At 46.7% G+C, this 25,698-nt stretch overlaps 1 protein-coding gene across 1 annotated transcript in view; it reads right to left on the bottom strand.

Annotated features, from left to right (window-relative positions):
* Positions 1-25,698, bottom strand: part of Rps6ka2 (ribosomal protein S6 kinase A2) — a 277,337-nt gene that overhangs the window by 203,308 nt on the left and 48,331 nt on the right. Inside the window, exon 3 of the mRNA XM_055615970.1 lies at positions 23,542-23,601. Coding sequence (XP_055471945.1) covers positions 23,542-23,601 — 60 coding nt within the window. The remainder of the gene's footprint in view (positions 1-23,541; positions 23,602-25,698) is intronic.

The raw sequence follows: 25,698 nt of genomic DNA, 5'->3' as shown, positions 1-25,698 counted from the left end.
CCTCTGCCTTCCAGGTGCTGGGATTACAGGCTTGTGCCACCCATCCAGCTTGGCTGCAAAGTTTTTAATAAAGCCTGAAAGACAGTGACACAGCCTGTCACACTTGTTGCAGCAGAGACATTACTCTAAATTTCAAGATCATTTTATGCCAGTTGCCAACCAGTGGTTATTTCGTACTTGAGCTATCATAAAGGAAGGCAGAAGTGCTGTGGTTGAAAATACTCATTGCCCTCCTGGTGCAGCAGGCAGGGTGGCAGGCTCATGACATCAAACAACCCTCAAAGCTGTTCACTCATCCCCTACGTCACGATTCCCCATCGCTCTTCCAGTGGCGCCAGTGGCATAACTGAGATGCAACCAGTTTGCTTTCAATTCTGAAAGTACCTAATGACCACTTTGTATCTTAGGCTTGGGCACCTGGACACCCTGAGGAATGACACATGGCTTCCTTATATCAGTTATAGCCAGACTCTGAGGAATAAGCCTCTGGAGGTGAGAAAGAGATGTCTAGAATTCCTCTGGGCAACTTGTTAAAAACCAGAATGACTTTTACTGTGTAAGAAACTAGTGCTCCTTTTACTCTGTGCAAACAGGCACTCGATGAAGGGCTCCTCCCTGGTGGCCACGTGAGTGTGAAGCAATCCTCCTCTGTATTTGGGGTCCCTGACCTGATGCCTGGATAGAAAGGAGTCTGTTGACAGCCATGAGCTGGACAAAGGGTCTATCTGGAAGAGTATACTACCTGATGAGTTGCACCCTCATCTCAAATCCTTTGTTGTTGTTGTTGTTTTTATGGTCTATTATTTATGTTTCTGTAAGAAAAAAAAATTCACCTTGCTTTCTTGATTGTGAAAAAAAAAACAAACTAGTTCTAATTGAGAAAGAAATGGGAAATACAGAAAAATACTAAGTACATAAAAACAGTTTTCCAGTGCAGGCACTCGGTGAGAATCACTGCCCTGGACCTGGAAGAGCTATTGCAATACTTGTTATTTTAATTAAAATGCAATGCTTCCCTCACGTCTTGCCCTTTGTGTAGAGGAGGCGTAGATTTTTTTTTCTTTTTCAGGAAACATAGTGCATGTGTCCAAGTGTACTGCTGCTCCCTGGGCAGACTCTGGAACATTATCACAATTGCATGTAGAAGCAGTCCAGGAAGCCCCACTTTGGAGAAGCCCTTCAGGGGCTTGGAAAGCACAGCAAGTTCTCAAAGTCTGCCACCTGGTAGTGATGGGAGGGGCTCTGGAGAGAGTGGGGGGCAGAGCATGGGAGAAGGATCCCAAACAGATCTGTAGAGTGCTTCATGGAACCAAGGCAGACCTGAAATCCAGAGGCACCCATGAAGACCATGGTGGACACCTATGAAACATAGTGGCAGGGGTGGTGATTCCATGTCCCTCTGAGCCACACTGCCTTACAAGGTAAACTCATTTGCCTGTTCTCAAAATCATAGTAGTTGCCAATTAGGTTCCCACATCATGGATTAAAAGGCTCATCTTTCTCTTAGGTAAAAAATGCCAACACAATGGGACCCAGTGACCCCCATCAGAGAAAGCCAGAGAGTTCCAGTCCAGGATGCTTCAAAAGAACAGAGCTGGTGTGGAAAGCACAGAGCCCAGCAGCAGGTCATCACTAATGAGGCTAAACCCTGCTTTTCTGCTGTGGTCTTCAGTGTATACCCTCAGCCTGATAGTAGGCATGCAGCTCCATCTGGAGATGCTCCTTCCTCACACTTGCAAAGCAAATTTGTGAGAACATCTTCAGTTTTGAACTATCAACAGCCTCAACCTGGTGCTAGTAATTTTGCCTCCCAGAAGCTTTAAAACAAAAATTATTTTTTAAATGAGTGAGGCTGGGAGCATACCCCAACAGCAGATATGAAATTTATAAGAGTTAACAGGAGTTTACAAACCTCTTGACAAGCTAAGTATCTGAGCCGAGCCATTCATCTAGCTTTGACTTGTCTAAACACACATCTATGGTAGTGGCAATATTTCCTCTTTTCCATGAAAAATTTCCTAGTACTGTTCTATATTTAACCAGTGCTAGGTCTGGAGTTGTAAAGAAAAAAAGATCAGGAACTCGGGAGTACAAATCCAAGGAAGCCACCAGGTCTGATGTCCCTTGTGCACAACTGCTTTAATGCCTGTGGAAGCACACATGCTTCCTACATGTGACCAGGGCCCTGGGTGGCAGAGACCCGAGTGGCAGTTGACGTATGACAGTCGCTAACATTGTCTTCCATGTCTGAGTCAGCCATCCCAGTGAGTACTGACGTGCTCTGTATGTGGTCAGGAATGGAGGAATCGTTACCAGGGCAGGAAGAAGTCTCTATGGCCATCAAAGTCAGTCATATTGCTACATGTTTGCACAGAGGCAGCCCTATTCAGACACATACAAGACAGACAGGCGACTTCCCACAGGCATCTTGGCAAGGTTCTGAATTCAAAGGAAGCTGCATGTTCAGGGGTCCTGGCCCTTCATACCATCTACCCACTGGACCTGTATGCCAGAGAACAGTGAGGATGATGGAGTGCCCTTCTATACAGCAGCCAAGGATCTGAAAACCTGCTACATTTCTTCTGTGTCTTCCTCCTTCTGCTACCATTTAGCTCCTACATTGCTTCCCATAGAGCATGCTTTAAGATTCATCAATGATGAAGCAGGTCAGGTCTCTGCTTTAAGTATAAGCATTCATATCTAAGGCCACATGTTCAGAGGCCTAGAGCAGGGTCCCTCAACCTTTGTGAACATGTTCTTGACCATTCCTGGTCCCGTAGAACACAGGATAGCTGTGGTCTGTTGGCAGAGACCTGTGTGTGCTCTCGATAACATGCCCCTCCCAACACACTCCAGAAGTCACTAGAGTTAAGCCCACACTACTACAAACTGAGTAAAGATTACTGGCAAGAGCCTACTGTTAAAACAATTCTTAGCCTGCTGATCTGTTCACCGGTAACCGATGGGCTCAGAGGACCTAAAATGCACATTAAAACCAGTAAACACACACAGTGAAAGCAGCAGGAAGAAGACACAGAATATTCAAAGATTCCACATAGAACAGGCATCTTTCTATGGAAAGAATAAAGCTAATTTCCTTTACACACTGCATACAAACCACACTAGTACAACACTTAAATCGAAAGAAAAAATAACCAATATTTGCATTCATAAGTAGGAGGAAGGCTTCTTAAACAAAATACAAAACCAGTACAAAACTTGACTACTTTGAATATTTACTTTTTTTCTTTACTTCAAAAGGTTCTGTTCATAAGCTGAGGCAGAAATGGCTAGAAGGTACATGCAACAGCATTTAGAACAGGCACTAATCTCCAGAGCGTGGAGAATGCTGAGAATTCACCAAAGGACAGGCAGCCCTGTCCTTAGAAACAAGACCAAAGGATATGAACAAGTGGCGCAGATGTGAGGAAACCGAAGGCCCAGAGAAGAATTGTAACTAAATGCCCAACTTGATCTCTAAGCAGGGAATGGAAGCTTAGATGCTTCACATTCTGGGTTGATCAGATATTTAAAAAGTGTGAAAACATTGTGTGCACCCACTGTGTTAGAAATCTGAGCCTCGAGCATTTGATAGTTGTAGTGAGAATTTTGGTTTCTTAAAAAAAAAAAAAAAACAGTTATGTTAGGAATATGTATTTGTTTCAATCCCAGGTGTGAGACATGGGGCTGCTTCGGATTATCCACAGCAGTGGACTATAATTTACTTATGCTCTAGGAGGGGCGTGATTTTGCCAGCTGAAGACAGTTTACTTTTGGAATTCTGGGGATTCATACAAATGCCAGAGTCCTGAGAGGGGATGTAGGTACCCTGAAGAAGTTGGCTGCTGCTCCACTGCTACTTTGATTTATCAAGTGGTTGTGTGCAAAGAGAGGTAGAAGAAGTTGGATATCCTATTGACAAAGATCAAATTTGCTCTAAGTTTGACACCTTTAACAGTATGAAGTAAACTAAGGCGATCAAGACCTCAATCCCCTTTATCCTTCTTTCTCTCTTAACTACTGTTGGGGGTTTGGGAGGGATTGAGGTGGAGAAAAGAACCAATAAATAACCAAAAAGCATGGTTACAGACAATACCTAGCAATTGCAAGAGCACATACCACACAACAACCCACTCCCAACCACAAGGCTGCGGGAACTCTTCTGCTTGAACTTCTTTCGGGATTCAGTAGCCAAACAGTGTAGGGTATGAGCTCTCTGGTAGAGTAAGGGGATTCAGGAGAGAGTGGAAGGACAGGTGAATTGCAAAAACAGGTGCAATCAACTACTTCACAGTCATGATGCTTAAACATGAAATTCATGGCCAACACCCATGTTGTGAAATGGAAAATGTGCTCAATTCAAACTAGTAGTTATCTTTGGGGTAGAGAGGAATATGGGTGATGGGTGAGAATAAAGGATCATAAGGGAGTTTCAGCTTTGCTTTGTGACGATCTTGAACAAACAGACCAAGTGCTGTTCTGGTTTAGCAGGAACGGCACTGTCACAACTGGTTTTTGATGCTGAACACCAAAGCATGTTTTCTGTAGTTAATTTCCTCCCAAAAAGTGAAGGTAAGACACAGATAAAGGTAACCAGGCCTGCAGCTAGGTAATTTAGCTTCTAATTACACAGGCACGCACGCACGCGCATGCACGCATGCACGTGCTTGCGTGTGGACCAGTTAATTGAGCAGAACCCTTACAAGCCCCTGTCATTTGGCGCTGTGCTGAGCAGTCAACAGCTGTGTAATGTACTCTAACTGACGAGCAACAGATAGCCACATCCAGTGGGCAGCCTCCCTCCTCCCCGCCCCCACCCAGGGGCTACTTTTCAGAGAATGAGCTTTACAGAAAGGCCCAGAAAGCATCTCCCTGGGAGCCCTGCCCTAGGCAGGTCCCTTGGCATGCTGCCTGCCTCACAACAGACCTCAGTTCTGGCCTGAGCCACATAAGCAGCAGAACAGATAGGGATGTCATTAAACCCTGGCCCTGCTCAGACACCTCCTTGGTGCTGGAATATCTGCCTGCCTGAGCAGCACTCACAGGAAACCGATTCAGGAAGAAGCATGGTATTCGCTGATTCTGTCTGAAAGTTTTGCTCATCAAGGGAACCCTAAGGTAGATTGTCTCCAGGGTGGGCTCCAGGGCACAGATCAGGGTGGTACAGAGCTAGGACATTTTAACAAGTACACAGTGAGTCAAAACTCACCCAAAATGATGAGCTCTGTGCCTCCACCCCAAGAGCAAGCAGAACTTTCAATGCTCAGACATGGAAGGAAAGACATCTGCTCCAAGGCCCATGCCATGCTGACTTTAGCCTGCTTCCCAGCATCCATTCCTTTTCTACACTTTTTCTGTTCTGTCCACATCAATGCTCATACACTATAGTCTTTATTATTTATAACATCCACTCAGTTAATTACATAATGGCAGCAAGCTCACTGTGGGCAGGGATAGTTATTATTCTACATTAGAGAGGGCTACCCACATTACTTTCTGTTCCTGAGGAACACTATGAAGTCTAATGTACAGGCAAGCAGGTCCCAGCACACAGAGGGGAAGACACAAGTCACTCAGACCACAGGCTCTGGAATAAGGCCATGATCACCTGCCCATTGGGATCCTATTCTAAGAAGTGTCATACAGCTAAAGGACCGGAACCCTTTAGGTAGAATGTTGTTCTAATAACAAAGGAAACCAAGAGGGAGCTGCTACAGCCACCATCCACGCTGGTCCTCTGAACCTGAGCTCTGCATAGCCAGCAGTGTGCTAAAACCCCCAGAGACCTGGCAGGCAAGTGACGCAGCACTGGACACGCGAATGTCAGCCCAGAATATGATGACAATGGTACTTCTTCTCAAACAAGCCCCCACACGGTCATGGGCTAAGAAAGCTGACTTGGGGTCCCCACACTGCAGAGTGCTGTGTGGTTCTAGTCCTGTCGCTGCCAGTTCTAGCCAGGAAATACTTGGTGGACCCTGTCTGGGTAAACAATCAGCCCCAAACACCCAGACACTGACTGAAGAAGCAGCCTGAATCCCAACTTATTCCAATGCCAGCTGCTTGGCCACACCACCACTTTTAACAAGTGTGTGGCAGAAATTGTAACTGTCAGGTACTTAGCACAGCACGTGTCTGAACATCAGGAAAAGGCTTTGGCCCATGTTGCTATAGCAACAGTACGGCTTGGTCACAGAGAACCGGTCAGGGCTCCCTTAACCTCAGGAGTGAACACCATCCTGGGCCACCCTGCCTCTGCCCAGCAGCCACAGCAGACACTGATCTATTTGCCCACCCACCTGGCACACTAAACCTTCTGGGGTCTGCAAGGGAATCCTCTTCCTTCTCTTTCCCCTTTTTACTCAGATGACTTCAACAACCGACCAGGCCTGCAACCGGGCACGTGCTGGTTGCCTGTCTGAGCACAGCCCACTTCCTTCTGTAGGAAACCCGTGGCTTGAACATTTCCAAAAGTGGTTTCTGGCACTTTTCCAAGAGCTGCTTTCCCCATCAGCCAGCAGGCGTCTGCCTGGAATCCTGAGACTCCTGAGACATCACTGGCAGTTGCCACCCTTTCGAGTTCATCACCAGTGCACAGGAATTTCCACTCTGAGTTTCCCCTCCCGGTATCCATGAACACAGAGACTAAATGACCACTCCCTACCATGCAGCCCCAGGCATTTGTTAGATTCTGTCCACTGACCTGGACTTTCCTTTTTAAGAAGTCTCTGAGGGCGGTCAGCCCTGCCGATGCGGAGGTCTCCTGGGGCCAGCGGGGTGCATGGCCTTTGGTTGGGGAAGTGAAGGCATCTCGCCCTGCTGGTGCATCTGCCTCTGAGCACAGACGACGTCTGGCCCGCTGAGCTGCAGGCCGCTCCTGGGCCATGCTGGCCACACTTTGGACACACAGAAACTGCTGTCGCTGCCAGCACAGTGCCATGCACATGTAGAGGAAGCAGTACCCCTGGGGCAATCACTAGCACCCCAGGAGTATTCCCCTCCTTTGAAAACATGCAGCTCTATGGTGACAAGCTAAAGGAGGAACAGCGCTGGCACCTCTGTACCTAGGGACTGGCAGCAGAAGCTCCACTGGTGCCAACTGCCAGAGGATCAGAGTCATGCCTGGGACAGTGGCTGAACTTTGGAGGAGGCAAAGGCCACACCTCTGTGTGGTTGGAAGCATACATGCTTGTCAGTCACATACAGTATACACACGTGCACTCATACACATAAAGACGATGCCCCTGCCTCAGCTCAGCTCTGCACCCGTTGGTGGAGAGAATGCAGAGCAGACAGCTCTCAGCGGCAGAAACTGCCTGTTCTTATTGATGAAGCCGAAAAGTAGCATCAGCATTTCACCGCCTTCTGAAAGCATCAGGACCCTGACTGCCCAGCACACACTGGGTCTACTCTGTCTCTCCCACAGTGACCAGGGGGGTCAGTCTGCTTTAAGAGTCACTGTGAGATGAGCTCTTGGGTAGCAGATGTGAATTCCCCACACACTAAAGGCAGAAGTCCAAGACCAAGCTCCTCATGGTCCTCCCTCCTTGGCTTTGCAGCCATGTCCTTTCCCTGTGTCCCTCTGAATGTCTGCACCCTAATCCCCCCTGCTGATAAGACAAAACCAGGACAACATCAGTGAATTTATTGTCTAAATCTCCCAAAGCAATCACTTTCTGGGGTCCTAGAGTTAGGACGTCAATAAAAATTGAGGGCCCATGTCAGCTTTCTGCCATGGCAGAAGCCCTAAAGAGGGATTCCATGCAGTGCTCATGTGGAGAACAAAAGGGGCTAGGCTGCCCAGAAGCCCAGAAGCTGGCTCTTCCTATCTCAGGCTTTTCACACCCGAGGACACTCTCAAGCTTGCAAACTCTGGGTGTCACAGTGCAAAGTGATTTGGCACCTCTGGAAGTTGTGACCCTCTTCCCCACAACTGATGTCAGAGGAAGAAAAGGCATATGCCGAAGAGCCAACGACTTCCATGAAGGATGAACTACATTACAGACTCTGCAGGGTAAAGACAGGGCAAAGTACTCTCAGGGGTCTTACACCATCCTATGCCCTGAGCCAAGCTGTATCCTGGATCTATACCCCACACCCTGTCATATCTGCCAAGACACATTCCCTTGCCTTCTGCCTCTACCCATTTCCCTACTGAGGGACCACCAAACAGGTGAATGTCTGTGCCTTTGAAAACACATTGGCAGTTAGCTGGGTAAATGCTAACAAAGTTCAAGGAAAGCCATTAAAAACAAAAACAAACAAACAAACAAACAAACAAAAACCAGGCATTTGGACTCTTGATTTCCACAGAGCAAGCAGAATTACAATTGACAGATACTTGTTAAAAACAGTTTGGCTTCTCCTGGGAAATATATCATAGTAGAACAGTGAGGGCAAGAATAATTAAGGTCTAAATAGTGCTAGAAAATGCAAAGATTAGACAGGACTTTCTTCCTTTAGGACAGGACTTTCTTCCTGACATTTGTATCCAAAAATCTTCCTCTACAGATCCCATCAATGCCTCATGTACTTGACTAGAAATTGCATCAAGTCCATGTTAATTATTTTAAATATGACTCTGTGTCTACCTTCAGATAGGGACTAGTCTGGTACAGCCACAGCCCAGGAGCACCTGGCACTGTGTTAGAAAGTTCATGTTGGAAAGAAGTGTGTGGAGCACCTTGAGATTGTTGGACAGACAAACAGACACTTTAGGACCTTAGTTTCAGATAAAAGAACTGGGACATGAATATGTCTGAAGAGGTGGTTTAGAACACACTGAAAGGTAGACCTTAATTTTTAAGGAGTTCAGAGAGTGGAGAAGTAGAAAGAAAACTCTTATGCATTTCACAGTGAGCATGTAGAAAATGATTACTTCAGAGGGTGCATTAGTTGAAGGGGTATTAAGGAACTACTAAATATTTAATGAATCCATCCTTACAGTAGGACTATAATGGATATGACTATATTCAGCCTTATGATACTGCTAAGGTCATATACGAGGACAAGTCTTGCCAGCAAACATTGCCTACTCAAATTCGTTTTTAAAGACAGACTTAGTCTAGTAGAGTTAACAAATTTCCCTCAAGGGCAGAACAGGGATCAGAACCCAGTTGCTCCACTACCAACTGCACACATTCCAATGCCTTATACAATTAACCCCATTCCTGATGGGGTTATTTTTAAACTAAACCAGAGAGTTACATACTCATTTTTCTATGATTTTGTTTTCTTCTGACTTCATTTGCTGTGAAGTCCCAACTGTCCTGCTCCAGCCTATTGATTATTGAGGCTGCAAGTGTGTGACATTTGTAAATGGCAGATGTACACTTTGGGTAATTTGGCACATCATCATCCCTGCTCTTGAGACTTTGTCATTCTGCCACATGATGAGCAGACAAGCATTCCCATGTCTACCTTTGTGCACTGTTCTGTTTGCTGTGAACTTTGACTGCCCCTTGAGACTCTAAGATTTGTTCTTTAGCTCAGTCACTAGGAGGCAAGAGCAAGGTCCCTTCTCCCTGTCTGCAGCACCAAAGACAAACTCCTCCTTTCTACCTCACTTCTGGGTAGCGCCCTACTTACCCAGGACATGGGGCCAGATGTCCTGTGTGTGACTGGAACCCTTCAGGTTGGGCATCATCCTTCTTGGTCACAGTTCCACTCCTGGATTCTGCTAATGCCCAACTGGACAAGTATCCTTGGAATGGTCTCTGATAACAGTATCACATTCATCTGACTCTGTCCATTTTGAACCAAACTCATTACAAATTTTAGTTGTAACTTCAGAAAATTGATATCCAAAAAGACCCAACAACATTCCTCTAAAACATGCATAGTTCTTAGACATTTGTGTCACATGCGAAACACAAATGTCACTTCTTCATATTTAAAAACACCATCTCTCTGTAGCCTAGCTCTGCTTTGTCCCATCGTAGTCTACAGCAGAACAGAATGCTATAAAGTGAGAGCATCGCTCAGATGAGCCTAATGCAGAACCACACAAGAAGGTGTAAAATGTGGCCACCAGGGACAGACCAAGCGCCTGTCCTCACAGAACATGTGTACTCTGTCATAAAGCTTACGTGAATGGGCTATGTCATGATAATGAAACCCAGCGCTGCATATGGTGGGCAACTCAGCAGCCACTGATTCTCTGAAACTGGAGGAAATGCACTGAGCTGTGGAGGCCAGTGATGAGATGGAACCCTCATACGTTCAAGGATTAACAATGAGAAATATTGGGAGAGATCCAGACAAGACAGCTGTCAACTCAACCCAAGAACAATGACAAACCAAAACCATAAAAGACTCCCTTGCTTTGGCAGGAACTCTACCCATAATCCCCTCCCTTGCTGCCACTCATACTCATCACCTCTCCCCCAGAGCCCCAGCATGCAAGAACTCCTGCTCAGAGTTCACACAGTACCTGTTGGTACCAGCTGCTCACATGTCAATGAAACACAAGGAGCTATTCTCATGTTGAGGTCTTAGTCTTATCTATATGTGTATCTGCCACATTATATGGCTTTATAATTACTCAGGAATGGCAGGCCAAGGGAGAAGAGATGACAGCTATTGCAAAGACAGTCTGTTACAGGGATAGTCCACAAAGAAGGCATCTAGATATGGGTTCACTCTTGTCAGCTTGTGTTGGGAGGCAAGATCCCAAGAAAGCCCTTCACTCTTCAGGGATTGGCTAGCTTGGGAGGACAGCTCCCTCACCTTGGGCCAACTGTAACCTCAGAGCATAAGCAACAGACACTAGAATGGCTAACAGTACAAGGTCCATTCCCAGTCTCGGGCTGTTAGCCATTGTGAACCGGAAGGATGAGCACTGAAACAGTGCTCACAGCCAGGGGTCCAGCCTCACTCTGTCATCTTGGCTGCAGTACCTTGGACAAGGAAGGGACTGTAGCCTCTTAGAGGAGCTGGTCTCTTCACTAGAGCAGTGGTTCTCCACCTTCTCGATGCTGACACCCTTTAATACAGTTTCTCATGTTATGGTGACCCCCAACCACAAAATTATTTCCATTCTGTTACTGTTAGGAACTGTAACGTAAATATAAGTGTTTTCCAATGGCCTTAGGTGACCTCTGTGAAAGGGTCATTCGACTCCCCAAAGGCATCATGACCCACAAGTTGAAAACCACTGTAAAGGGGAAAGGCTGATTGCTGAAATCCCTTCAGTCCTAAATTTTATAAGCATCTCCTGCTGCCTGCAATATAAAACATCTACATTCCTACCGGTCAAGGATCCCAAGCTCAGAGCCACAAAATTCTAATGAATATCGATCTCCTCCCCCAGACCTGTGGTGCCTGATCCTAGATATTCTGTGCCTTTCTAGTAGTTCTCAATAGCCCCTGGATAAAGCCGGACTCTAAAGTGTCTGGCTGAGATGCCCCACCCCAGGGCTGGCTCCCTGAAGGAGGCTTTCCCACTTGTGTTTTGGTTTCTTCCCTTGCCTGCAATTCAGGTCACAGTACAAAGCATTATTCAGACGCACTGCACTGAGTGAAGGGCCCTTGCAGAGAACATTGTTTGCGGCTGTTTACAATGTTTTCTTTCTGAGGCCTCTGGGGATGTGCTCTTGGGGCTCATGCACGGACATAGATGTGTCTGCCTTCTCTCTTAGGGTTTCTTTTCTTGTTTTTCAGTGGGATTTTGTTTCTTGAGTCTATTCTGTCCAGGTTCTACTCCTTAGGGAGATACAAGCACCAGGCCCCACCTACACTTCTCTACAAGTACCTGCCCTTTTAGATACCCATTGTATCTAGACATTTAGATACCTACCAGTACAGGCCAAGCGCCAGCTTCATCTTCCTGCCTTCACCTCAACAAGCACATGCTTATTATTTCAACTCCGTATTGAGTGGGTTTAACCTTCTCTAAATCTCTGACCAGAAGATAAGGTAATCAGTGAGAAATAGTGCCAGAATCACAATGCTCCTCCTTTAAGCACACTCCTACCAGCAAGCTACCCTTGAGGATGCAACAGTTTAAGGGCTGAGGAAGATGAGGAGCCAGCACCCAAGGGCTTGTCTTGTCTGAAGGGGGAACAAGCTACCTACTATACTACGTTTCAGTTTTCTTAACCCCAGAAGCACGACTTTCATTTACCTCTTACATTAACAGTATCAGTTTCGGAGTGGTTTTAGAGTGAGACACACGTTCAGTTTTATTTTCATGTGGACGAATCTATAGATGATATCACCCATAGGTCTGCAGAGAACCAAGCTTGTGCCCATTTTCTGTTTACCACTCCATAGAACTGACACCCTCCTCACCACACGGAGAAATGCTAGACACACTGTTGGGAAGACACTCTTTATTCTAAAGAGATTAAGGTTCGAAACTGATATCCTGTGGCTGGGATTTTAAAATCTCTTTCTGAGACTTTTTTTCTTTTTCTTCATTGAATTTGTTTAAACGGCATCTCAGCCTCAAAGTCACTATGTAACTAAGGGTAAGTTTTAATTTCTGATCCTCCTGCCTTTATCTTGCCAGGGTCAGGGTTACAGTTGTGAGCCATTACATGGGGCAACACTTTTCTTTTGTTTAAAGAGAGAGAGCGAGGGAGAGAGAGAGATCTGGAAGACACAACTAAAGTGATTTCTCAGGTTGAGGATATAGCCCCGTCAGTACCATGTTTGGCTATCACACACAAAGCCTTCGGTTAACCTCTCAGTACTAGATGAACCAGGCATGGGGGCACACACCTGTAATCCCAGCACTTAGAAGGTGGGAGCAGGAGGATAAAAAGTTTAAGGGAATCTTCTACCACACAGAGAAGTTTGAGAATGGCCTGGGTTTTATGAGCCCCTTCTCAGAAAAATTAATCAACAAAAATTAATTTCTCTAACAAATCCAGCAAAAAGGCTTGGGGAGCCATTCAATAAGACCCGGGCTGGTTGTGATCTGCTGTGAACTAACTGGAGAAGGATGGAAATGTGTTTGGTTATTTAACTTTAACGTGGGCAGATAGAGGGGGGTTGTGGGATGAGCAGCTCACTGAGTGGGCACCGTCAGTGTTGGGTCATGAAGTTCAGTGGGTGAACAGCAATCATGGCTGTGCAAAAGCATACAGCATTTGATGATGCTAAACAGGACAGAGCAGGAGGTAAAGGGAATATTATATGTGAGGCATTTTTTTTTTACTATACTAACAACTTTTTAAAGAGAAAAATAAGAGTCCATAATGATAAACAGATCCTGCTTCATTGATTAACTCCACTTGACACTCTACTTTTTGTTAAGTCTCTAAGGACCACCTACCATCTTCTCTTTCCCTTCCTTTTAAACTTACAGAGACTAGGGATGGCCCCTGGCTCTCAACTGTGAAACTACACATGGGGACATTTGAGCTGCCTGGGCTCAAGAGCAGAAAGAACTGGAAATTGTTACAGCTATCAGCCCGTCCTGCCTGGAGCATCGCGTCCACCTCCCACCTTCCCCCTGGGCATTTTTCTTCTTAATAAGAGGAGGCATTTCATTCCGTCCCAGAAAGTAACCTTTCCTTTTCCTTGGCCCTCACTGGCAAGCTCTGTTCTCCTGGTGATTCCCATGAGGTCAACTCCCAGCAGCACCCCTCCACTGCCACCATCATGTGCCCCCTTACCTTTCTAAGAAACAGTTTTTGCAGTTTCCTGTGTGACAGCCTGATCATCTCTCCCTGCCCAGGGCTGCTTTCGTTCCACAGACGCTGGAGCCATTCTGACCACCGGGCAGCTGCCTCTTCCTTTATCACCTCCCTCAGTGCTGGGCCAGCACGTCACCCCACGTTAGCAGCCACCCAGGCCACCTCCTGCCCTCCTCCTCCCTGCAGCCCTCTTCAGCGGCAGCGGGCGGCCACCAAGGCCATCAGAGGAGGACTCCACCTCCTAGGCATCAGCTGGATGGCTGTGGACAAAACCCAGCTCTGCAAACTCCAGAAGCATGGGAAACAGCAATCAGCCCCAAGGCACCGCTCTGCCTGTGAAGTGCAGGCTCCTCACGCTGCTGCTCGGAATTCACACAGGAGTTACAGCATCTGGCAGAGTCCATCAGAGCCAAAGCTCTGAAGAATTACTGCAATGTTCAGAAATGTCAGGGACCTGGCGTGGCCACCCTGTGACCCTCCCCACAGTACACATGCCCGTCCGTCACTGGCCAGGCCAACAGTCGCCCTTAGCAGGATATAAAAAGACCCCTCCTTTTCCCCCTCCTCCGTCCTCTCCGCAGGCTTCGGCTCTGGCTGAAGGATGGCAAATAAAAATAATGGCTTATTCTTGCAGGTGGGTCCTCCTAGACACTACCCATGTGTGTTCCCTTGTGTGGCATACAGATGCTTGCAGCCTCCTTGTTCTGGCACAGGCTTTGGCGGTATAGGAAAATGCCTGGTTTTAGAAACTTCTGTATTACTTCCAGCAGCTAATCGGGAAGCACCAGAATAGTGAGGAAATGAGTTGATGCTAATGGTCTTCCTTTCCTCGCAGTTTTCTCTGCTTTTGTCTCTTGCATGTGTAACAAGGTCTTATTGTAGCCCAAGCTGGCCTTGAACTCACAATCTTGCCTTAGCCCCAAGCACCTGGCATTACAGATGTTCATCATTCACACCTGGCCTTTTCTTCCTTACATTTTATTTATTTATTTATTTATTTATTTATTTTTTACTTTTTCTGTTGTTCTCTCTTTTTCTCTTCTCCCTTTGCTCTTTCTTTCCCACTTCCTCCCCGTTTTTTTCAACATTAGAGATTGAAGCTTGGGTCTTGCCCATGTCAGACAAGTACCTGCCACTGAGCTACATCTTAGCCCTTTTCTCTCTTTGGAAACATTGTCCTGATAAGTTGTCCAGGGTGGCCTTGACTTGAAGCCCTCCTGCTTCAGACTCTCAGGGACATGGATGATAGGCCTGGGCCACCTCCCCCTCTCCTTTCTCCATTCATCTCTTCTCTGCTGTTTTACTCTGCTCTAGGCAATCCTGACACAGCTCGGCCTTGACGTCTCCTTCTATGAAACAGCCAGACAATTAAGTAACGCCTTGCCATCCCTTGTTTAATCTTCGTCCCTCCACAGAAGCCCTGGGTTCAGCCTGAGCACTGTCTTTTGCAAGGAATAGGATCTTTCCTCCCACTGTTCTGCCAATGGAGGCAGAACTGTACTGTAAATGCGGTCCAGGCCTGACTGTCTCTATGGGCAACAACTGTGGCGGCTGCTGGTGACATTGTTAAGCGAAACGGTGAAGCTGCTTGACGCTGTGCCGCAGGGTGTCTCCGGTGTTGCAGAGGACAAAATAAAATGCTCCCCTGGAAACTTGGACTCTTGTGGCCCTTGTGAAAAAGTCTGTTTTAATTATTTCGATCTATAACCACCAAGCTTGATTGAAACATCAGGGGTTTTGTTGTTGTTTTTATTTTTCCTGGCTTTTGACTGGAGTGGGAAAGAACATGAGCCTCTGGAATTATTTCAAGTACTTGCAAATAAAAATGCAGAGTTTACTTCCGCTAGCTGCCCTTTCCCTGTTCAAGACGTAGGGAAGACATTTCTCTCATACAGGAAAATGGTCCCCGCTTGACCCATATCACTGTTGTTCAGGAACGGCTGCTTGGAGAGAGCTTATTGAGGATCAAACATGTTTTTCCCAGCTTGTCTTGTGCACAGAATAAAATGAAGCCTTTGAGTTGTTTAGCTGCCTAATTCAAAGGGTGTGTGGTCTATTACCCCAAAGAAGGGACCCTGCAAGGGAAAAGGCGCATCTAACAATATCAAAGATAAATTCATCCAGGCTCGGCTGGCCATCTGCGAACAGACTGAGCTCTCTCTTCCTCTTTGCTCAAGGCTGTGAAGCTAGTGCAGGTGAGCCCGCACAGCACAGCAGAGCTCACAAATGGTGCAGCCCCTTTGTGTGGGGAAATAGAACAAGCCCCTTCCTGGACGTTTTGTCCACCTGCCTCTTGCCTCCCGATGGCCACACAGCTGAGCTTGGAGTTGATACAAAAGAAGAAAACTGGATGGAGGGCTGAGGATCGCATCTAAATAATCCTGACCTAAAATCATTATGCTTTATAATTGTAGTTTGAGCCATCCAAAATGTAATTCCATTCAAACTTCCACAAGAATTAAAAGGTAATTACCCAGGACTTGGTGCCTTTGAAAGTGCATTAGCCAACAGACCAGGGCTTTGATCCCTGGGGAAATGGTGGTCATGTCAGGTTGGAAAGCAGCAACAAAAACCTTTCATTTTTAATGGGATGTAATTGCTGATACATGTAAGTTGTACACTGGGTGTTGTCATGGTGACCATGACAAGAATTGCCTTTACTGAATGCCATGGGAGATCGTCATAACAACCTTGGCTTATTCATCTCCAACTGAATGTTTAAAGAAATGATTTTGAGAAGCATTTCTCTGTTGGTCACACTTTGAGGAAATGCCGCCATTGCCACATGGGCACCACACCAGCGAAGGAACCCAGAGGTGGCACTGCCATGTCCAGAGAGTCAACACCCAGTGCTGTGACAGCAATGCTTCCTGTTCCTTCTGACCACCATGAGCTCAGCATCGTGGCTTCCTCTGCTGCACACGGTGCTGTGTTTACATCTTGGACCCACTCAGAACACCACAGTGAGGACCTGATGCAAAGAACACCACATGTCATGTATTCCCCATTACAGACAGGGATGGAAGTGACGTGTGTCTCCTCTGTGCGGTGCATAATGTCAGGACCAAGATACAGGAGCTCAGGGAACAAGAGTTTCCAGGTGGACACCTCTCTCTGGGGAGCTGCTGAACAGAGTCCAGGACAGCGACCTGTCAGAGAGCCTGCTGACATGAATAGGAGGTCTGTCTGATGTGCTAAGACCATGGTGCCTGGTCTCCTCAGTCCTCATGGAGCTGCACAGCGTGGCTCATCTGGACAAAGGCCCTCATAGGAGCCTTTGAGTTCCACAAAGCACAAAAAAGAGAGGGAGGGTCAAGTGGAAGTAGAACTCTCCTTCCCACTCAGACATATTCCAAGGTGTTCATCCTCCAATGCAGTTTATAGCCACCGCTCTTTGTCACTTTAGCAGTTAGTCTAGTCCTCAGCATCCTCCAGGGCCTCAGATGCATGTATGTATGCCCCATAGGCCTGTCCATGTGAGCATGCCCAGCCCCATGGGAGAGGGAGGAATGCCTACAGCGGTCTCAGTCTTAACAATTTGTGTGGTCCCCGCACTTGAAGCATGCACAGATGTGTTGTCATATGAGAGCAAGCATGTGGAGTGGCCTCTACCTCCACTGAGCTGGTCTATAATCCTGGGGTGCCATCTCCAGAAGGCATGAAGGTGAGGTACCCACACACACCTCCCCAGCCTCTGAGGATGCTCTGGGTCTCCAGGAAAAGCCCAACCAGCTCCACTCACAGGGGAGCTCGCAGCTCTGCCAGAGGAGGGCAGGGCTCCCCAGTTTGACTCCGTTGGAAACTGTCATTGCTCCTGTTCACTCTGGTTGCAGATGGAAAAATGATTACAATATGAGCCTGGGCCAGCAGGAAAGTAGGAGAGAGCAGCTGTCACAACATCTGGCAGGCTCAGACACCATGGCCCCTTGGTGGATGCTTGTACTTGTGAGGATAACATCATGAATAAAACTGCTTCGAAGAGCAGCTGGAAAGATGGCTGTCAGTGAGGTGCCTGCATGCTGACCTAAATTCAGGTGTGGCCCCAAGCATAAATTCTGGACACAGCAGCATGCATATATAATCTCAGCACAGGGTAGGGTTGGGAGTGAGTGCTCAGAAGTCAGGTGCTTCCTCAGAGCTCACTGGCCAGTCAGTTTAGTTGAACGGATGAGCTCCGGGCTCACCAGTGAAATGCCATTCCTCAAAAAGTAAGACAGAGAACAACTGAGGAAGACCCTTAGCATCTATCTGCCTCTGGTTTCCATATGCACATAACCTCCACCCGCCCACATGTACACACCATTTAGAAGGACTACAGTTTGGACGTCATCAGAGGTTCATGCATTGAAGAGTTCATGCCCAGCCTGAAGAACTATTGGAGTGGGAGCCTTTAAGAGGTATAGCTGCAAGAGTGGAGGTCTTGGCACCATTAGTGGCATCCCCAGAAGGATGTGGGATACTGGTCTCTTATCCCCTTTCATTTTCCTTTTGTGCTATGAGGTGAGCAGCCTGCTACACTATGCCTTTACAGTGTCTTGAGGTTACCCAAGGCATGGAAACAACAGATCTGCCCGGTAGGAGACTCAGCAATTGTGAGACAAATAACCTTTTCCCCTCAAACTGCTGTTCAGGTATGTTGGAGTGGTGGAGCCATGACATGGAGGTATCAGTGGGGTCACACAGCTTTTCTCAGTCCTTGGACAGTAAAGATAAAACTCATGGGGCATGATCCTTAATTTGCTGTTGCTATCACTTCAGGCAGAGATCTTGTACTGAGAAAATGTCGAGGAGCCGCTCCTTCAGCGTTCCAGCAGCGAATCGGGCTGGTGGGAAGAATTCACACTGCTTGCCTCACAGTCTTTGTTCCAGCTTTAGCAGTCTTGTCAGGTGGCATTTGCACTGCCTAGAGCAAGCAAAGCCAAGAGCAATCTTGGATTCCTTCTGAGTTCTCAAACAGTTACATGGAGAAAAAGTTAAATGTTATTTATTTTCCCAAAATGGACTGCAGGAGTTTGTCTTGGCTGTCTACATGACAGTGTCATGCTCAGAATGAAGACACTGAGGCCAGACCACGGGGTTCAAATTCCACCCCACACAGGCTCCATGTCCTCTGCATCCTCATTTGAAAGATACAGACACCGACAACCATGACTATTGCGTAGCAGTGACTGATTAATGAGTTAACACATGGTAAGCACATGTCTGTAATCCCAGCTCTCCTATATAAGATGCAAAGCGGAGACAGGAGAATCCCCGGGAACTTGCAGGATAGCTACTCTTGTATTTACAGCAGTGAACAACGAAGAAACTCTGCTTCAGACACGGTTGCCCTCTGATCTCCACACATGCACCATGGGGTGCGGGCACATGCACACATACAACACACACATACAGAAAGAGAGAGAATGAGAGAGAGAGAAAATTTAACAAACCTAGCAAAGCAATTTGTGGATGAAGACAAACCGAGAGTGAGGGAAGAGATCCTTGTGGGGGTTTGGGAGGAGAGAACTGACAGAGAAGAGCATCCAAGCTCTCCCAGTAGCCTAATCTGTCCCCTCTTTGTGCACCAAGGGCATTGAGGAAAGCCATGTGCACGCCATGAGGCACTCCACAAATGACTTAGCTGCCATCTTATAAATGAGGTCAAAACCGTGACACTGGTGAGACCCTCACCCTAACAATGTCCCAAGGAATCCTAGACTTTTAAATTTTACTTGCTTGTCTTTTTGTTTGATTGATGTGTATGTAAGTCTGTGTACCATGTGAATGCCTGGTGCCCACAGAGGCCAGCATGAACTGTCCTTCATCACAGAGGCAGTGTCCCCTGGACTTCTCCAGATGACACGTGATGTATGTGCTGCATTCACAACCATCACACTGGTTAGCAGACGATAGAACAGCATTCAGTACAAAAAAAAATATTTCCTCAAATATTCTTGGTCTGAGACTATTTGAGCCTGTGGCCTATGCATGGTACTGCTCAGTCGTAATATTTTCACAATCTCCTGGGGAGTTCTTCTGCTTGGATTCTTGCTGCTTTGTAGGAAATGAGAGAAAATGAGACCACAGAAAGGTGAGGAATTTTGCCAGTGCTTCACCAGAACCCTGCATGGCCCTAAGTGTTTTGAGTGAGTTGGGTAGAAGGATCTGATTATTCCTTTTGGAGGGGAAAATCTAAGCGAGTGCTTGTACAGCAGCATAGAGAAGCCTCAAGCAGCTTGCCCCTTGGTTACAGGTCCCTGACTGCTGCCTGTGGAGCTTGTGGGCAGGCACAGGGCATATCAGCATGCAGGGCTTGGATAGGGCCTGAAGTAACAACTGTTGCTGAACTCTGAGAGTCTCCTAAAGGATAGGCCTTAATCCCTCTGGCCTTTGTCTCTTGAGGCTGTGGTGTCGAAGCAGAGTGGAGGCTGTGAGCTGCCAGGCTGGCATTTAGAACTGAGAATCTAGAGAGCCTCCTACTTCCCTGCAGGCGTGAGGCTGGCCTGGCACAGAGGTGCAGGGCTCAGAGCCCTGGAAGCTCTCAGTAGTTATCATAAAGGGAAGCTCTAGAAAGCCGGTCTCCTCAGGTCTGGGGGGCCATCACAGCACCCCTACTTCTAACCCTGGCCAGGGTCACCGGGCTGTGCCTGTGGTGCAGAAACTCATCTGCAAGGTAACTTAAAGGTCTACCTTGCCCTTCCCTGGTAGGCTGAGGTGGGGGAACCATCACATCTGTAATACACAGGGGACATTTCTTCTCTTAACAGATCTAACACTTCCTCTGGTGTCACTGAGCAGAGGCCACGTCCAAATGGTAAGATTACCTGAGCTGCCAAATGGTGGGATTATCTGGTTATCTGCTACCAAATCCAGATACATAAACATACCCAGAGACCTTGAGTGTGCACTGCACCATGATTTCAGGGTTGTCCTGTTATTTTCAATATTTAGGACAGCTCAGACTTAACTTTTCAAAATGTATACAAAATTATTGTACCCATAGTAAAAGCTTCTTTGGAAATTATAGAGAAGTATAAAAAAGTCATTTTTTTCCTGTGATCCTAGAACTTGGTGGAGAACTTTTGGACTCTGGGGATTTTCTTCTTTTTTGGTCATTTTACTTCAGGCATTTCTTCAAATCCTTTGTGTTGTCTGTTGGGAGTTGGGAAGTGAGGTAGAGGTATTATGATAAAATTTTGCATCAGTAATCTCTCTCGAAGTTACTGCTTGGTTTATGAAAACTTAGCCCAGAAATTGAAAATTACTATTGTGCTCAGGCTTTCCCTCCAGCTAGATAAACCTCGGAACAGTTCCGGCTGAAATGCTGTGTGCACAGTTTCTGAGGCCATGTAATGATTAGATATAGCCATTAAACCACACTGGACAAAACACACGCACACAAAGTCACGTTGTTCCCATGTTCTTGTTGATGGCAGGTTTTCCTGTGGCAATACTCCCTACTTCTGTACCAGAGGCCTCCCTCAGTTCCCCACTCTCCCGTGTGTCAGCACCCACCCAGTGGCCCTGCCACACTAATCCAGAGTCATGGTGGGAATGGACAAGGGTCCCCTCAGCTGCAGCTGCCCTGGCAAGGGGCTCTGTGGGAAAGGCCTATTCTGTTGCAGGATCTTTGGTCTAAAAAGCACACTAAAACACAGACTCTCACTTTGATTCCCTACACTTCGGCCATTTTCAAATGTCACCTCCACATGAACAGCTCCATGAAAAGCATACCACGGCTGTGATGCCGTTCTTTGTGCTTCGGATTCAAGGCAGAGGTAAGAAAAGGTAAAATGGAAGAGAGAAAAACCAATGTCTCTGACAGACAGGGTCAGGTGGTTGTGGGAGGAGGAAGACTAGAGACCTGTTAGAAGGTGGGGCTGAGGAGCACAGCTCAACCCCCAGCTGCCAAATTCTGATGGGAAAACTAATGCCACCAGCCAGGGAGGGTGAACATTTGCCTGGCATTTAATGGAGCATTCCCGTGTTCAAAAGCATCAGTACGGTGCCACTCTCTGCATTTGAGACATCTCGTTATTTCCTTCGCGTATTGAAGTAGCTGGCAAAAACTAGACCTTTGCACAAGCAATTAGGAATCAAAAGCAACACGCACACTTGTCCTGGCGTTAGGCAAATAGCTGGTGGGCCCATACCTGGGGTCACCTCATGCGTTCTTTCTGTGGGAGACAACTTAGTTGTTTTTATTTTACCCAACAACCACCTTTGTTTCTCTGTCTGTAAAACTGCAACCTTGGTCTCTGTCACTGTAGGACAGTGGACAAGGGTGGCCACGCTTCTGTGATTTTGTTCCTGTCTGACAGGAAGGCTGGGAAAACCGCATTTTCTTTGTCAGGATCTATAGACTCAGTAAATGAATGAATGGTCCTCTCTGTAAAACAGTGCTGTGTGCTCACTGCAAAGCAGCAATCGAATGTAATGAGGAGAGAAGGAAACAGCACAGCCTTTAGCACACAGCAGGACCCAGTCCTCTGAGAAATGACACCTGCACTATGCATAGACAGAACACACCCTTCAAGGAACCTTTATCTCCTTTGTTTCTTTCCCCAAATTACTTTTTATTGGAGCCAAAAAAAAAAAATGGTAAAGCAACAATGGTGAGGAAATTTAATTAAGCAAACAGTTGCTCGTAGGTCTTAGAAAATACAGTAACAACTTAATGTGACAACTATCATTACATCAGCCACCTTGACGACAGTAACAGGGAAGTGTCCCAATATTTCAAATCTCTGGGCACACACATTCCACAGCAGCTGAATCTTTGAGGTTAGCCTGGGGCACTGTAGTACTACAGTCTTTTAAAATAAGCGTTTACAGTCTTATCATAGAGCAAAAGTTAGGAGGAGGGAAGGATCACAGAAGCACCAGCAGAGGGAAGGCCAGAACCAACTAAGGTATAAGTCTTAAGTCCCCGCCAGCCTGCTGCATCCCACGCTGTCCAGCCTGTTCTTTGTAAGGACTGACTTGCAGTCAAGTCCCCACTGTGTGTTCTCACCCTGAACACCAGGGACTCCTGCTGGTTATACCAAGACATGTCTGAAAGCACAACCCTGGCCCTTGAGCACAGCCTGCAGGGGCTTTACTCTTCCTTTATAGTCATTCCTTTCCTTGGTTATTATTGTTGTTGTTATTATTATCATCGTTGTTATTTATTTTCTTGCTTAAAGAAAGCAAAAACACTCCAGAAAAATTAGGAGTGTTTTTGTTCAACACCTATTACATTACTATCAATTAACATCACCCAGCCAAAACCCACTACCTGGCTGGGTCCTAGTGCCCTCCTCCAATGTAGTAAGGGTTAGCTGTATGCTGGCAACCAGGCATCAGGCATTACAGACTAACATAAATGACATCTTAGAAACATTTTTATTTGCAATGTTATTAAAAGCAAGCAGCCATTTGGAAAAAAAATAGAAACTCTTTCCATCTAGAGATGCTCCTCTTCGGCCTAGCTCCCAAAATGCTGCTACTGGGACCCTGATTTACCCAAGCACAAATTCAGGAGCTGGCAGGCACCAACAGCACATAGATGTCTTAAAGGAGTATAACACATGAAGTAATAAAATAACTCCGATGACCCACAGATTCTGACTAAAAGACCCTACAATAAGGAATGTTAGCTAGGTGCTATTCTGGTTTTGGCACACAAGGCAGACCCCTACTATTCAAAGACTTCATTGCATAACCTACTGTGCTTGTATCTCCTCTAGAATGTCAAAAGTTTTCAGTTTTATACCTTAGTTTTCAAAAAGCACACCACGGTTTGCTTCCTTGGACTCCAGGCAGGGTAAGCAACCAAGGGAACTGAGAAACCCTTCACGTTGGCCATTTTTCCTAGAGCCTGCCACCTTAGCCGCGGGAAATGACTACATGAATCGTGAGTCATGAATCATCTTACCTCTGCGGACGATGATGAAGCTGGCTGCGCCTCAGCTGAGGGGGCCGTGTCACCTTTGCCCTGGGAAAGCAGAGTGGAGAAGGAGTACGGGTGAGTTTGTCAGTCCTCAGCACATGCCTTCAGTTGTCCTCACCCATGGGCACCCACCAAGACTGTCCGCCTTTTGTTTCTGAACATAAACCTCCACATGACCTAAGGAGCCTCAAGGAGTTTCTGTTGCTGGAGAGGATCTCTTAGAGAAGACACAGAGGGGAACTGGCAACTTTTGTGCAACTTTAAAAACTCTGCCAGAGGAAGTGATGAGCCTCAAAACTCAACTGAAAAACAGCAGCCGGCTTAAGCTGTGGGGGCGAGCTACGTTACTGCCTGCAGCAGGTGGGAGCAACCTCCAAGCTTGAGTCTGTGGTACCCATTGCATTGAAAATGCTCCCTGTAGCAACTGTAGCCACAAAGGTCACTATAATCCGTAAGCACACGTAGCTGAGACCCCAGCAACACTTAACCGTTGATGCTTAAACCCAAGACTGTGTTCAGGCAGGGGCCCGTCCTTTCCAGACCCCTTTTGGTCACAGTGATTTAGAGAAAGTTTGAAGACTTACTTGAGAATATGCTCTTGGGGGCTTGAGGACAGAAATCATGCCTGTCCCCATCTCTGCACATTTCGGGAACGCATCTCTCAGGTATGTGAGATCAGATCGCTCAGAGTGTAAAGACATCCACCACCAAGCCTGATGGCCTGAGTTCAATACCCGGGACCCACATGGTAGATGATGAAGACAGGCTTCCTCATCCCTCAGGTTGTCCTCTGACCTCTACACACACACTAAGGCATGTACATACACACACACACACACACACACACACACACACACACTCGTACAAATATTCTCAACTTTCTTAATTTCTGATACCTTGGCTGAATATAGATAACAGGTTGCTTGTATAAGTGTAAACCAAGGGTCTTAATGTGAAATTTAAGGAGTCCTTATTGTTAATTGATTTTTTCAATACTAATTTTTATTTGTTTTAAAATAAAATTATATCATTTCCCCTTTCCTTTTTCTCCAACCAATCCCTCTACACATGCACCATGGCAAGCAAATGTACACATATACACACTAAAAAATAAATACCATTTTTGAAAAGGGAATGTTTAGCTTCTGTTTGAGCCGGGCTTTCCCCTGCCACTCTGTCTTCTAGTCTCTATCCTCTGCCCCTTGGATCGGATTCACTACTGAATAAGAGATAAGGAAAAGCCAAAATCCAATCCTATGCCTTTGCTACTTAATAACAACTGTGGTCCAGATGCCATGGCGAGCCAGAATTGCCACCTTCACTAACGGAGTAAAGGGGCTTTGCTGCATCACTGCTGCACAGCTGCTATGGGTTGTATACATTACCATGACACAATGGGGTGTGGAGAGAGCCCTGCATCTGTTGGTTCTGCCCCTCAGATCAGCAGGTTCCCCCACAGGACCAACAGGAGGCTGGAAGTCTCACATTGGAAACCTTGGAACCACCTTGGAGCTGTAAGCACTCCCAGCCCAGATAAGGAGACCCCTGGGGGCAGATGCTGGCTACTTTCATGTGAGTGTGTGGTATGTCCACGGCTACACAGTGACGGCTGAACAGCATAGGCACTGTCTCTAGGGGTTACTCCTTTACTTGCCTCTCACCTTTTATCCTAGCTTCCACAGCGCGGGTACGTATAGAGAACAACTGTTGGAGCAAGCCAGCAGTCTCTCTCTCTGTGGCAAATGGACTTTTTCTTTCTGTGGGACATTAATTTTGTCAGATCTGGCATGATATCCCCCATCACTATCCCTTCCTCCCAGAGATTCCGAGGTCTGGGCCTGGCCTTGTCTTGTCCTGACATGTTACCTTTGCTGAGGACTCAAGGGTGGGTATGTGCTTGTTTTGAAATGCCCATCAGAGAGCGAAGTGAAGCATGGAGGGGGAGAAACCCAGGCCTCACTGACACTTTGGAATGTTTTGGTTCAAATCCAAAGGAACCACCATTGTTCAGTAATAGGCTCTGACAAATTGCTAATATTTTAAAAGCCGGTTTGATTTAGTTCCTAAAACTAACACACAGAGAGATGTAGTGATCATAAATGATACACTGATTGGCAGATGCCTCATCAAATGGAGCACGAC

The sequence above is a fragment of the Psammomys obesus genome, unplaced genomic scaffold (genome assembly GCF_907164565.1).
Source record: "Psammomys obesus unplaced genomic scaffold, mPsaObe1.curated_primary_1811, whole genome shotgun sequence".
Taxonomy (NCBI): domain Eukaryota; kingdom Metazoa; phylum Chordata; class Mammalia; order Rodentia; family Muridae; genus Psammomys; species Psammomys obesus.
Note: the sequence above shows the minus strand (reverse complement) of the source record. Positions and strands in the feature narration are given on the sequence as shown.